Source organism: Cydia fagiglandana, chromosome Z, assembly GCF_963556715.1.
Source record: "Cydia fagiglandana chromosome Z, ilCydFagi1.1, whole genome shotgun sequence".
In the NCBI taxonomy this organism is placed as follows: Eukaryota; Metazoa; Arthropoda; class Insecta; order Lepidoptera; family Tortricidae; genus Cydia; species Cydia fagiglandana.
Window position 1 is genome coordinate 36,650,042 of NC_085959.1, and position 14,875 is coordinate 36,664,916.

At 36.8% G+C, this 14,875-nt stretch overlaps 1 protein-coding gene across 3 annotated transcripts in view; it reads right to left on the bottom strand.

The window, feature by feature from the left end:
* The window catches only part of LOC134678625 (GTPase-activating Rap/Ran-GAP domain-like protein 3), a 133,037-nt gene that overhangs the window by 63,242 nt on the left and 54,920 nt on the right, over window positions 1–14,875 (bottom strand). For all 3 annotated transcript variants that reach the window (XM_063537263.1, XM_063537264.1, XM_063537262.1), the window contains one exon: window positions 1,831–1,909. In XM_063537263.1, the coding sequence (XP_063393333.1) occupies window positions 1,831–1,909 (79 nt within the window). The remainder of the gene's footprint in view (window positions 1–1,830; window positions 1,910–14,875) is intronic.

The window sequence follows — 14,875 nt, forward strand, 5'->3', positions numbered from 1 at the left end:
AATAAGTCAATGTAACAATTATAATTATTATAAAGAATATATGTTCATTTACTTTCTTTTGGTTTCATGTAATAGTTACTATTTAATTGAAAAGCGTTTTTCTATAAAAAAAAACATATCAAGATCGTGTAGTCATTATAATGCTAAAAAAATTAAGTAATAGGTACCGCAGCGCCACCCAATGTTCAAAGAGCTAGTAAATTAATATGAATGTTTAAGAATAAAAACGTTGAACTAACAATGTCGGCATTTATATGCCTTTTTCAGTCGTAACGCCAGCAGTAAATAAATGTGTAGGTTAATACTTACGGGTAATTGGCTCCCACCCTGTATAGACGGGCAATGAAATACCTTCTTTTTCTCTCGCCCGTGTTAGTGTGTAAGAATAAACGAAGAAACGGAAATAAAAACCGCAACTCGCAATCGAAATTCCAGATACATTTTAAAATACTCCAGTCTTCTAAGTTCTAACGCTACTAAGTATACTACTATTCTTAATAACGGTTCAGCTTTAGATTGTTAGAAAAATTTCAGAATTTTATAATAAAGATAGCGACTTCGGCTACTCATCCGACGTTTATGCAAATTTATTAAAGTTGAATGAGTTGGCTATGGTACAAAGTCGTTAGGGATGATCGCTTTTATATTTTCTGCACTCTTGTCTCTGGCACTTACCTTTACATTACGGTTTAAAAATTAGTATTACGGACGAACTTTAACCGAGCTTTTGAAGGGCCAAATTTGGGGCACGGAAATGCCTCTGGCAAGTCTACCAAAAACTAACAAAGGCACCCACGCTACTAGCATTTTCTCAGAGCCATTCGACTTTGTTATGGATAAAGCTGTAGGTACCTACTTACGCCTGATTTCACCGGTGTCAAAGAAGTATGTTTTATAATTATTGCAGGCTTTTTGTTACGTTTTTTATAGGGTCATAATGTTACAAGAACACAGATATTAAAAAGTAATAAAATCATATACATGGGCAAAAATGTTCAAGTAGGTACATAAGTTACTCTTAGAAGTAGTGCCTACATTTGTTATTGGTATTCCATGAAAGTCTTGGAGCTCTATCAGAATAATTTAATATTGTCGGTGCGGCGAAAATAAAGTTTTAGAGATACCAGCCAAGTATGTTTAGTAGGTACATCTTATCCCGTTAGTTTAAGGTTCAAAATTCATTGTCAAGAGCAATTTTAGTGTCCTATGTTACCGAAATAACGAAATTTGCTATTGAATCACTATCGACTGGACACAGTTTGTTAGAACTTAGAACTAACCACAGAGCGTCTATCTTTTAAGTGTATCAGGGTGCCTAGCCAACGTGCCAATCTTTTGCGCTCCTTAGCGATCGAAACGCAACTGTTTCAGTCGCACTAATGGGGAACAGTGATAGAGATCACTCACTACGCTACTCGTTAAATATTGGCACGTTGGCTAGGCGCTCAGTATCAGACTTAAATATAGAGACGGCGTGTACCCACCTATATATGTTTTCTATACAGACGATATATTTATTTGGATGCCCTTTCTTGTTATTTGTGAGCGGTCATTCACTCTTACCAAATAGTAATTTAGTTCTATTTGTTATGTTCAAATACAAGAGTAGGTATACATATTTACCTATAAGTAACTTAAGTAATACATATCACAGACCTGCCATTTTTGCTTAAGTATATATGTATCAGGATATTATGGTATAGTCAGTATAACTAGACTTTGGGTATGTAATATTATGATCACTAGTTGAGCAGTGAAAATAAGGCAACATACAGACATAATATATACTTTCGTATTAGCAATATTAAATAGTATGGATGTGGTACTTACGTTGCTGACCTGTTCCACCGACCCATATTGCCTACGAGAGAACACGCCTCGGCGCGTGATCAGCTCGCTGGCAGATGAGCTGTGAACAAACAAATACTTATTAATCACTAATTAATTTTGAAATTAATATACGAGTGGCGAAAGATAGGGGAGGCCTTTGCCCAGCAGTGGGGCACAATATAGGCTATTAAAAAATATGTTCTAGTAAATGGGCACTTGTTACAAAGTTTTAACTGGTTTTACTTTCCTATCGAGGCTGTCGATGTGTTTCTCGAAGTGTTCTTGCAAATAATGTTTGGACAGGAGAGTCGATACGCCTAACAATTCTCTGAATAAAGTGTAGGTACATATTATGAATATAAATATACAAGAATTGCTCGTTTCAAGGTTTTAGTAAAACAGGGCCCCACTGATTAACAGTCCGCCGGACGGTATCGGCCTGTCAGTTGATCGGAACTGTCAAAATTTCGTTCTAACTGACAGGCCGATGCCGTCCGGCGGACTGTTAATCAGTGGGCCACTGGGCCCCTCAATATACACATGTCCATCCTCCATATACGGACTGTATAATAAATACAAATAACGTAGAAAAGTAGGCACTGGTATAGCAATATTAAATATTAAAACGGAACGGAAGTTACGAGTATGTTATTAAAATTGTTCTAGTGCTGGCTATTAGCAGTTATTTAAGTATATCCTCGTGCCGCCCACCATACAAAATTATTGCTAAGGAAGTTAGAATCTTGTTGTATTTCCAATTGGGTTGAATTTCATTCGTTCGAAAATTTTACAAGACAAATGAAATGCTACCTACTTTGTTTTTAATTAAGGTTGACATTCCATCGAAACTGAGTGTACATCCTAATGTACATTGGGCGGCACGAGGATATGAAGTTTTCTCACCGGCACGCGGCAGTGTCTCGACAGATTGTTTCTATTTTAGCTACAAGGATGTTTTCGGACAGATCCGCTAGAATACCCAATTTAGTTTTAGATTGAGGTTGGGGTAAGGTGTAATCCCACCAAAAACATAAATGTAAAAAAGGAGAGCCAAGTTCAATACAAAAATTATGCTTGGCTGTGGGGCTCGCCGCAAAAAGAATGGAGATCTAAATGAGTGCCACTGCCAAGTTCTATGCAAAATCCAAATATGTATTTATAGGAACAAAATAGCATTATAAACAAGTATTAAACTCTATTTCTTTGCTTTATTGGATACCTATAACAATTGCTGTTATTTAAAAAAATGTGAGATCTTAAAGTAGGTTAGATTTGACTTGGCCAGTTTTCATTACATCAATCATTTTATATATATTGTAATTCTGATAAAATCTGGCCAAGCCAAATCTAACCTACTTTAAGATCTCACATTTTTTTAAATAACAGCAATTGTTATAGGTATCCAATAAAGTAAAGAAATAGAGTTTAATACTTGTTTATAATGTTATTTTTTTCCTATAAATACATATTTGGATTTTGCATAGAACTTGGCAGTGGCACTCATTTAGATCTCCATTCTTTTTGCGGCGAGCCCCACAGCCAAGCATAATTTTTGTATTGAACTTGGCTCTCCTTTTTTACATTTATGTTTTTGGTGGGATATCAATACTTTTTGTAAAGAAAACTAGGCAGGTATTGAGATTTAATGTTTTTTCTTGTGTTTCCGCTGTATGGTTTTTACTTCTGTTCTTTGTATAATTATGTGGTGCCGCGCGCCGCCGACGACACACCGTTGGCCGGTTGTTTAGAGCGTATTACAAGTTTTTTGTATGGGGACACCACTTATTTTTTGACTAAACTTTATTTTAATATAGCAAATATAATAATACATATATTGGGGTAGTTTCAAATATCTGCTTGTAACGGTTCCAACGCTACAATAAAAAAATATTTTTTTGTATGGGGACCCTCCCTATTTTTTAACTTTTTTTTATTTTTAGATTTTTTCCTACGCTTACACACAATAACCGAGCTGGATTCCAAATTTCATCCTTCTAGGTCATCTGGAAGTAGGTCAGGTTTAGGTACTTATATGTCAGTCCCAATAAAAAATGGTTTTTTTGTATGGGGACCCCCCCTATTTTTAAACTTTATTTTATTTTTAGATTTTTTCCTACGGTTACACACAATAACCGAGCTGGATTCCAAATTTCATCTTTCTAGGTCATCTGGAAGTAGGTTAGGTTTAGGTACTTATATGTCAGTCCCAATAAAAAATGGTTTTTTTGTATGGGGACCCCCCCTATTTTTTAACTTTGTTTTATTTTTAGATTTTTTCCTACGGTTACACACAATAACCAAGCTGGATTCCAAAATTCATCCTTCTAGGTCATCTGGAAGTAGGTTAGGTTTAGGTACTATAAGTCATAAGTCAGTCTTAAAATTTACGACTTTTTGACCTTCATACCTTTATAACCGTTTGAGCTAGCTTCATGAAATTTGGTCTTCTAGATATCCTTATGGATATAATTAAACACACGTAGTTTTATGTGTTTACGTCAAAGATGTTTTGAGTTATAGAAGGGTCAAAAGTGGCACCAAGTGGTTCGTGTAATATTACACTCGGCGCTGGCTAGCCAGTTCCTTTGCTTGAACTTGGCTTGACACGCTGCCGCGTGTCTAGATCTATTTCGATACTTTCTGTCTTAGTAAAGGTGGACAACTTGATTGACATTTTGTTCACCCGATATTTACAACATACGAGCCAGCGAGCGTAAAATTTGCCAAAAACAAACACGAGAAAGTTTAAACGGGATATTATTCAAAGCAACTTAAAAATCTGTATCCTAAAGCCAGAGTATCACGAATCAGGTTTTCTTGAAGAATTTTCACGAAAAATTCAAACTGTGTTTGCACCAGACTACGTCAAAGCAATCCACTGAAAAACCAGTACCTGATCAAAATTCTAGTTTGACCGTTGCAGCCAAAGATGAAAATACATTTAACCTTGTACAGTAATAGAATAATGGAAAGCTATCACCGTAGTCTATTGACGCATATTTAATTAATAAGTATTACATTTCACAAATTCTCTGAATTACTCTAATAAGGGAATTAATTTATTAGGCAACTATAGGTGAGTAATAGTTGTTTATCAAATTGTCCGTATGTCTGCACATAAATTGCCGCTAGTGTACTAGTGTAGTGTAGTGTAGATAGTGGAAGTACTGCCAAGGAATAAAGTAATAAATAAGATTTTGTCCCTATACTTTGACCCTAAATAATGGTTCGAAACACAAAGTTTTAGTTTCGTAAACCCTTTGTTGAAAATGAATGACCTGATTATCCATATAATTACAGTTAAATATAATTACTGGAAACGCAACCCCTCACAAATAAAATAGGGCCCTGACATTTATACACACATTCTAACTTGTGTATGAGCGAAACTATAATTATTTTAGCGGCAGAACTCCGTCGAACACATTAGCTCGGTGGTTGTACGATCTAACCTCCCACTTCAAGTTATAAATTGTCAGCTAACTTTGCAAGTGTATAACATATTCCGTATGTATGGTTATTAAATTAGGGTGTCATTCTGAATCCCTAACAATGTTTGTCCTAAAGTCACTTGCTCTAACTGGTTTGCCCTAATGGGCACATGCCCTAACGATCAATTGTCATAAAGATTATTTTCCATAATGTAATGGTTAGCCTAAGAATCATTTGTCCTAAGCATTTATACCATAACTATCAAGATCCCTAAAGTTTTTTACCATATTTTCGAAATCCCTAACAATGTTTGGCATAAAATAACATGCTCTAACTGTTTTGACCTAATGGCTATTGCCCTAATTATCTATTATCATAACAGTTACTTTTCCTATTGATCAATTATCATAACAATTACTTTCCATTATGAATGGTAACGAACTGTTGCCACAAAAGTGGGTTAGGTTAGGTTAGAACTGTGACCCTCGAAAAAACGAACTGCTGCCACAAAAGTGGGTTAGGTTAGGTTAGAACTGTGACCCTCAAAAAAACGAACTGCTGCCACAAAAGTGGGTTAGGTTAGGTTAGAACTGTGACCCTCGAAAAAACGAACTGCTGTCACAAAAGTGGGTTAGGTTAGGTTAGAACTGTGACCCCCAAAAAAACGAACTGCTGTCACAAAAGTGGGTTAGGTTAGGTTAGAACTGCGATCCTCGCAAAAATAAAGTGCTGCCATTGGTTAGGTTAGAAGGGAAATTTAAATTAGGAGATACGAGTATTAGGTCAAGAAACGATAGGCTAAGTAAAATTAGGCAACATGATGATTAGAATATATAATTTTTAGGCCTAACAATAATTAGGCAAAAAAAGAATTATGCTACATAACATTAGGATAAATACTCAATATGGAAAGTGCCATTAGGGAAAAACATATTAGGACAAAAAAAATCGGCCAGTCGATAATAGAGAAACCAAAATTAGGGTATATGAGTGTTAGGACAACTGATCATTATGACAAACAATATTAGGGAATGCAAAGATAGGAGGAAAGACTTTAGGGATTCAGATATAGATCCATTAAATTACTAGCAGCAAGAGACTATTCGAGTTAATGTAACTACCTACGTGAAACTGTAGCGCTGCGTTTCGAACAGAGATGTTGCAAGGGATGTGTTTATTAAGAACCAATAAATAACCACTTCCTTTGTTTTCCTCGTTCAGTGTGCAGTGATTCTATTGGTTCTAAACACATTCACTGCCCCCGACGCACATGTGCGTTCACCGTCATACAAGTTTGTTCATAGGCTACGCCCCCTGGCAGTGAATGCGTTAAAACACATCCCTCGCAACGCATCCTCGCACATGTAGGCCAAGAAATAAGAAGTTATAGAGGGAAATGCTAGGAACACAATTTTTGACTCCGTAACTTTGTTTGGACTAGTTAGGAGGTGAACATATCAAAAGTCCCCGGCCGTAGCCCCGGTGCTGGGGGGGAGAGGGGGGAAAGAAGGTCTCATTTTTCGGCTTTTTACTAATATCTTGGAAACTATGCGTCTTAGCGACATGACTACTACTAGTAGTCATGTCGCTAAGATGCAAAGTTTCCAAGATATCAATGAAAAACCGAAAAATTCGACCTTCTTACCCCCCTCTACCCCGCAGCACCGGGGCTACAGCCGGGGACTTTTGATATGTTCACCTCCTAACTAGTCTAAACAAAGTTACGGAGTCAAAAATTTTGTTCCTAGCATTTCCCTCTACAACGTTTTTTGAGCATTCATTTCCTGACCTAATGTCTGGTTGATCTCACCGAGGGGCCCACTGATTAACAGTCCGCCGGACGGTATCGGCCTGTCAGTTAGAACAAAATCTTGACAGTTCCGAACAACTGACAGGCCAATACCGTCCGGCGGACTGTTAGTCAGTGGGCCCCTTTTTAGGGCTGATTTAGACGGTGCGCGAACTCGCATGCGATTTTAGTTACATTGCGGACTGTTGGTTACGTCCAATTTAACCGACCGATCAAAAACCGCAATGTAATGAAACTCGAATGCGAGTTCTCGCACCAAACATAAACATAGCAAAATTCCCAATACATCGCGTCTTAGTATAAACTTTAAAGTGTACCTACTAAAAATTAAAACATGTAACTTATTAAAGTGAAAGTTTTATTCTATCGTCCCATATTTTTTGGACTGTCTATCAGCATGTCGCATTACATTACCACAGACATGACATTATGTAATGTCTGTGGTGCTCAGCTATTAATGTAGTAAATAAAGGTAGTGGACCCCGCAGTAATTCCTCAGCCAGAAAAAACTTTACAGTATGATAAAGTATCAATAAATAAAAAGTATTGTATAAATATCCAAAGAATAATAGTAATAGTATTTAAGTAAATACCTAAAGTCTTAAAATCGTTAATATCTTTTTACGGAAAAATGCTCCGTTCAAACTTTCGTCTCCACCGGAAATATTCATGTAACGTATTGCAACAATATATGACATAACAATAAAAAAAATCCCAGCAGAAATACCAATAACTTATTTGGTAAAAAAATTTCGGACGGAGAAATTACTCGGTTAAATAAATAAACAGCTTTGTATGTTTACGTATACATACCTAACTTAGGAGTGTTTTTAGGGTTCCGTACCTCAAAACGAAAAAAAAAGAACCCTTTTAGGATCACTCGTGGGTCTGTCTGTCTGTTTGTCACAGCCTATTTTCTCGGAAACTACTGGACCAATTAAGTTGAAATTTGGTACACATATGTAAATTAGTAACCCAAAGATGGACATATTTTTTGTATAATTTAAAAATACATAGATTCGAAGTTATTTAAGAAAATACAAATAGCCAAAAAATTACCATTCCCCCTGTATCTCCGAAACTACTGGGTCTAAAATTTTGAAAAAAATACACAAAATAGTTCTTTACCTATAGATGACAGGAAAACCTATTAGAAATGTGCAGTCAAGCGTGAGTCGGAATTATGTACGGAACCCTAGAAACGCGAGTCAGACTCGCACATGGCCGGTTTTTTTTTGGATATTTATAATGTTAGTTTCGGCTCATACTATACAATAACCAAGCAAAATTTCATCGACTGAGGAATTAATGCATGGGTCTCCATACAACAACTTGCTTCGTTTACTACACTATATATCATTAGTAAAATTCAAGTTTACAGTCACATACGACTTTTTGTTTGCGAACAAAAAGTCGGACGTACGGACGTCACTGATGTTTCAGACAGTTCTCAACAGCTGGCTACTCGTAGGCGTCATCTGGTTCTGTGTTCCCGTTGCTTTGAAATTAATAAGACTCGATATCCGGGAACCAACCGTAGATAAAATATATGACCAGGACGCGTGAACTTTTTCTACTAAGATATCACAATCTTGTAAAACTCTAAGCATTTTCTATAAAATATTTTACACCACCAAAATAAGTAATAACAGATCCCTAACAATTGTATAAATAATATTCAAATCGCATGAGTGAAAACTAAGCAGCTTAGGTACTACAACTTTCTGAAGCGTTGTGACATTTTCCGAGAGCGTATCTACTTGTAGAGCAGCCTTACTGAATCTTCGGCTCACAGTAAAGGAATGGAACGACACGTTAAGCGTCTCCATAAATCACACTGCGCGGCTTACGGGGTCAAAGTGTACACAAGTGCAGTTTGATCGAACCGGGTTCTTACCGTTACGTCTTACGTCTTATAAATTCACGTGTGCACAGGAACGCACGTGTCTCTTGGCGTTATTTATGACGCGGCTTTCTAAAACAGTTTCTAATTAATTAGCGTATGTACAAGATATATCCAGACTTTCATATTAACATTACAAATACAAACGTAATTACTTCTAAGACTTCTCATTTATGATGGTAGTAATTAGAAATGCAACTTGGTACGTATATACTCGCATGTAACTTGTCTTCTACATTTTTGAATACATTCACTACTTCTCAGGCTTAATGTGCCATAAAGGATAATAATTAAAACAGTAGGAACGCTGTAAAAAACGCTCAGGGTTTTCCAAATTATCTATAACGAATACGGTCGACTACTTTCATTTTAAAAACGTACTACCATCGCAAAGATAAAGCACAGCCTGTAAATAAAGCTCTCACTTGGCTTAAGGCAGCTGACCTTGACAGAATTTGGAGTGTCTCGAGTCGAGGGTTCAATTGAAACAAGCGGGGTAAGCGTTTGAAAGATCTGGAGTACCCGAACCAAAGATTACTTGCCTTACTTGCTGGAGCATTCGATGCTTCGTACTAATTTGGCTAGTTTTTATACCAATAAATAAAATTTTAGAAAAGTAACAGACTAATATAATATAGGATGTAGCTACTTAAAAAGTAGCAAAGTCAAAACCTGAACTTTAATTAAATACATCCCAAGGGAACTAGAACTTGGCATCTATATTATAGATCTCTTTTCTTTTGCCGGTGAAGTGAAGTCAGACGCATATTACTGTTGGCTCTTAATTGAATTTTGCTCTTATTTTACATTTATGTTTTTGATGGGATAAATTAGTGTGCAGACTGCTGGTGGGTGTATACGTCGGCCGGTTTTTTTTATAAACGCATTTTAAAGCAGGCTCCATAAAAGTTATTAAAAGCAATTTTAGACATAATCAATAGAGGTACGCGACCACGCATAAAAAAACAACTGTCGTTACGCGAACCAAGTCTGATTGAGGAGTGACTAGTCATTGCATTCGGATATAAATGTTCAGAAGTCAATTTCTGAGAGTTACCTGTCATTGTCCCTACACTGAAGTACCCTTGACCGCTATAGTAGAGTGTCACTAGACTAAATCGTAAACGCTCGGCTGTTCCCGGTTTTTAATAATGTTTACTCTGCATTGGGGGTCAATCGCGAATGGTCTAGAACGCAAAATCACAAGTGTAATATTTTGTCTATATCGCACTTAGTCTACATCGCAAACGGTCTAGAACGAAAATTATATACTAATTACACTAGTCATTTTGCGTTCTAGACCATCCGCGAATAACCCTGCATTGGGCTCTTCGACTCGATGCCGTAGTAAGCTTGTTAAGCTCCCTTTTGTTGTACTTTTGGAAAGTTTAATTAGGCTTGGCCTAGACAAAGATTTTCCACATCCCTGTTTTGACCCTGAAACCTTTATTTGTATAAGTTGTTTTGCCAACAATATCTTTTCTGATACAAACTTTTAGTGCCTACTGTGTTGTTCTTTCACTATTTAATATTCCGAAAATTCAATCTTTCAACTCTTCTTCTTTGCCTGGCCCTTTCCCATTTTATTTGGGGTCCGCCCTCCGTATCATGCGTTTCCACCCAGGTAGCTCGGTCCTGGGGCGTCTCTTTGTTGACTTGGGCTTCTTTGAAATTCAATCTTTCAACTATCATCCACTAATCATGAAGTACATTCTAATCGTAGTTTCTCCATGAGGTTGTGTTTTTGACTTTCTATGGCCATTTTCAGTACCCATTATCACATCACATCGCTACCTAATACCTAAGGAAAATCGATCGGACCCCAATAAGTAGTCAAAAATGTAGAAGACAAGTTACATACGAGTACGAATATGTATATACTTACCTACTATGTTGCATACTTATGTATTAACATCACAAGTGAGAAGTCTTCCAGCACCGTGAACAAAGTTTTGTACGGTGCTCTAAAAATACAAATGCATTTATTTAATTACTTTTTACATCATTTCTTAGGTGTAATATAAGGGCTAGGTAGGTATCATTCCATCTTAGGTATAAGGAGTAAGTAGGTAAGTAGGTATTTATCTATTTAAACATTATGCAACAAATTGTGTAAGTAACGAAATAGGTAGGTACAGCTTGCTGGATTTAAACTTAGAAGTAATTACGTTTGCATTTATAATATAATATTAAGATGAAAGTCTGAATATATCTTGTACATACGCTCGTGTAATTAGAAACTGTTCCAGAAAGCCTTTAATAACATCAAGAGACACGTGCATTCCCGTGCACACGTGAATTTATAGTTATAAGACGTCGAACATGGTTCGACCAAACTGTACTTGTGTACCGTCCGCTTGTCTACACTTTGTACCCCGTAAACTGAGAAGTGTGATTTATGGAGATGTCAAAGTGTCGTTTCACGAGTCGAAAATATACTGAGGCTGCCAAAAGTAGCTCTTCGAAAATCTCACAACTAAATGCTCTAAGCCTTTAAAATTTAAAGTTTTTTTGCGGGGGACGGTCAGAAAATTGTAGTAAGCTGGTTCGACTCTACTCATGCGATTTGAATATTATTCAAGTATGTAATGTGAGGGATATTTCATTCTTATTGAGGAGGTCTAAAATAATTTTTAGAAAATGCTTAGTTTTTTTGCAATATTTTAGTGTGCCAAGAGTGTGATGTTTTAGAAGAAAACGTTGTTACGCGGATTTCGAGCTCAAGTCTCATCAATTTCAAAGCAACGGGAACACAGGACCAGATCACAAAGGTAATTTGTTACATACATGAATAGATCCGGGCGATACAATAAGGTTGGTCGTGACAAGGGTCACTATCCGTCAAGGTACAACTTTAAGGTGAAATTGGTTCAGAGAAGACCCTTAAAAAGGTACAATTGGCCATGGATTTATTATACTACAATTCAAGAAAAAACAACGAGTTTTCGTGTTCTGAAAGATAACATTATTTAGTATTAAGTAGTAATTTTTTAATGGGTGATACTCTCATAGCATAGAGTTAGACCGATGTAAAGGGGCGCACTGATTACCAGTCCGCCGGACGGTATCGGCCTGTCAGTTGTTCGGAACTGTCAAAATTTTGTTCCAACTGTCCGGCGGACTGTTAATCAGTGGACTCCTTAAGACTGCAACGATTTTGATAGCACACGCAGTGCAGGTGTTATATAATACGTCATTATTTCATAGAAGTTTGACGTTAAAATAACACTTGCACTGCGTGTGCTATCAAAATCGTTGCAGACTTATCTCGGACTGACTCTACACGGTTTGATTAAATACCAAATTAATCAAATTGGTTTATTAATAAAACTGAATCAAATATTTTAAGCTCACCCATGCTTTGATTGAAATTCAGTCAGAGCGGATTTCGCCTTAAAGGAGCGTAAGAAGAACAAATCACGTTCACGATCCTGCGCCCTGGGGTACGTAATGATTGCTTTTTACATTCAAGCAAGATATCAGAGAGGGGATAGTAACCATCACCTGTCCTGTGGCTAATAAAAAAAACCTATTATGATATGAATATATTTTATTTCGATTTGATCACACAATTCTATAATGCTTCGTACACGCCTGCCCAGGCCCACTGCTAGACGTTGTGTTAAATTTGTAATTGAACTGGTTGGTTGACGTAACTAAATGTACTTTCTTTCTTTCTTATTATCAATAATCAATAAATTGACAATAAATTTTCACACTTGTGAAATTTAGGATACTTATATCACAAGTGTTATATTGCCACTATTGCCAGTAAATATGAAATATTTTTGCCACCCATAAATTGTTTTAATAGAGCGCCTAAATGCGCCTAAATACAAAAAAAGCGCCTACCCAGACACAGTTTTGTGTTTAAGGGTTGAAATCACCCTTAAGTCAGGGTTTTAGCCTCATAACCAACAAAATCTTTCAGGTTTATTTCCGAAGAGCTTCCGCTTCAAATATTACAAAAAAAAAAAAGATTAAAAACATTGGACAAATAACACAGACTGATAACAGAAATACGATTCTCACATCAAAAACAAAGAAAAACAAATCGAAGAGGACTTGTACAGGAGCAAGTCAGCAATCTGTACCTACTTGTGTATTTTTTACAGTGTTCAACCGCTTTCACTTTCCTGTCTGCTGTTTTCGAGAAGTCTCTAGAGTCCGTCTACGTACCTACTGCCGTATTCAAACTTCGAGACGACACGTACTAGATCCATTCTAGATAAGTTATAGTTTAGATATCAACAAGTTCTCTTTTGCAGCACAATTCGGGCAACCAATGTCACTTTTACGTTAGATAGAGTAAGATATCTATTAGATAGTGTCCGACCGAAGGTTCGGTTTCGGTTTCGGTTTCGGCCAGTTTCGGCCAAAAAATCATGTTTCGGCTGTAGTTTCGGTTTCGGCCAAAAAACGGCCGAACCTTTCGGCCGGGCCGAAACTACCTATGACATATTATACTGATTCATGTATAGGTACAGAAATTAATTGCTTTATTATAAAACACAATTCCACTAATGAGGGCGCCACTGGACGCTCGGCGCAGTCTTAAGAGACTGTCAATACCTATAACGCGCACACTGTCTAATTGTTTCGGAGTGAATGAGTGATTTTACCTCAATTTACTATTGGTTTATGTTCCACATGTCCTCTACTTCAGCTTAGCCTTTGGCCTCGCTGCTCCATGCTCGGCCTGCGGTCTCGCTTTTTAATACAATGGACATTGGTTGGAGTCTGCGCTCAACTACTACGAGTAGTCCTGAAGCACGGCTTTGACTTCGCATGAAAGTTCGCCTCACTGGGGCACTTCGGACTTTTAGGCCCAGGTGAAGATTGGTACCCGGCCTTGCGATATTGTCAACAAAAAATTTCGCGCTTGCGTTTTTGGTTGGTTTTTTGGTTGATCCTGTATCTACATGTTAATAACTTGACTGGTGAATGAATAGAGTTAGACCAAGAAAATTCTGCAATGATTTTGATAGCATACACAGTGCAACTAGTGCAAATGTTATTTATACGTCATAATTTCATAGAAGTTTTGACGTTTAAAATAACACTTGCACAGCGTGTGTTATCAAAATCGTTGCAGAATTATCTTGGTTTAACTCTAGTAATTTTCTTAAAAAACTGCTTAAGTAACATCAATTTCAAGGATATTGGGTGTTGACAGCCCCATAATATGTGTATAAAAGGGGTTTTATGACATTTTTTCAACGATTTTAACAAGTCTACAAAAGTTTCGGTTTCGGTTTCGGCCGAAACTAGAGCCAAAGCCGAACATTCGGTTTCGGTTTCGGCAAAAAAACATGTTTCGGTCGGACACTACTATTAGATGTGAATTGGATCTCTAAGTCATATCCTGTGGAAATCGTTCAAGAGTATCTCCAGAATCGCACAAATGTCAAATTTGACAGGTTAGATCTTAAACATGTCGTTATCGTATCTTGGTGATGTCTGAAAGATATCTAATAGATATCTATTTCAAAATCCGAATCGGGCCCTACAGTCTGCAGCAACTTGGCAGTGACAAAGTGTAGGCCAATTCGAACGTACACTGAGATCAGAAAATATCTAAAACAGATCTAAAATTGACATGGAAACCACTTTGACAAAAATGCGGTTTAAAACGTTCACAAATTACTCAGTTTACGTAATGTTTATTTTACAATATAAAGTAAAAGCTCGGTAGGTGTAAATATGTAGGTACCTAAATAAACAGTCACACCCCAATTGGTTGATCCTGTATCTACATGTTAATAACTTGACTGGTGAATGAATAGAGTTAGACCAAGAAAATTCTGCAATGATTTTGATAGCATACACAGTGCAACTAGTGCAAATGTTATTTATACGTCATAATTTCATAGAAGTTTTGACGTTTAAAATAACACTTG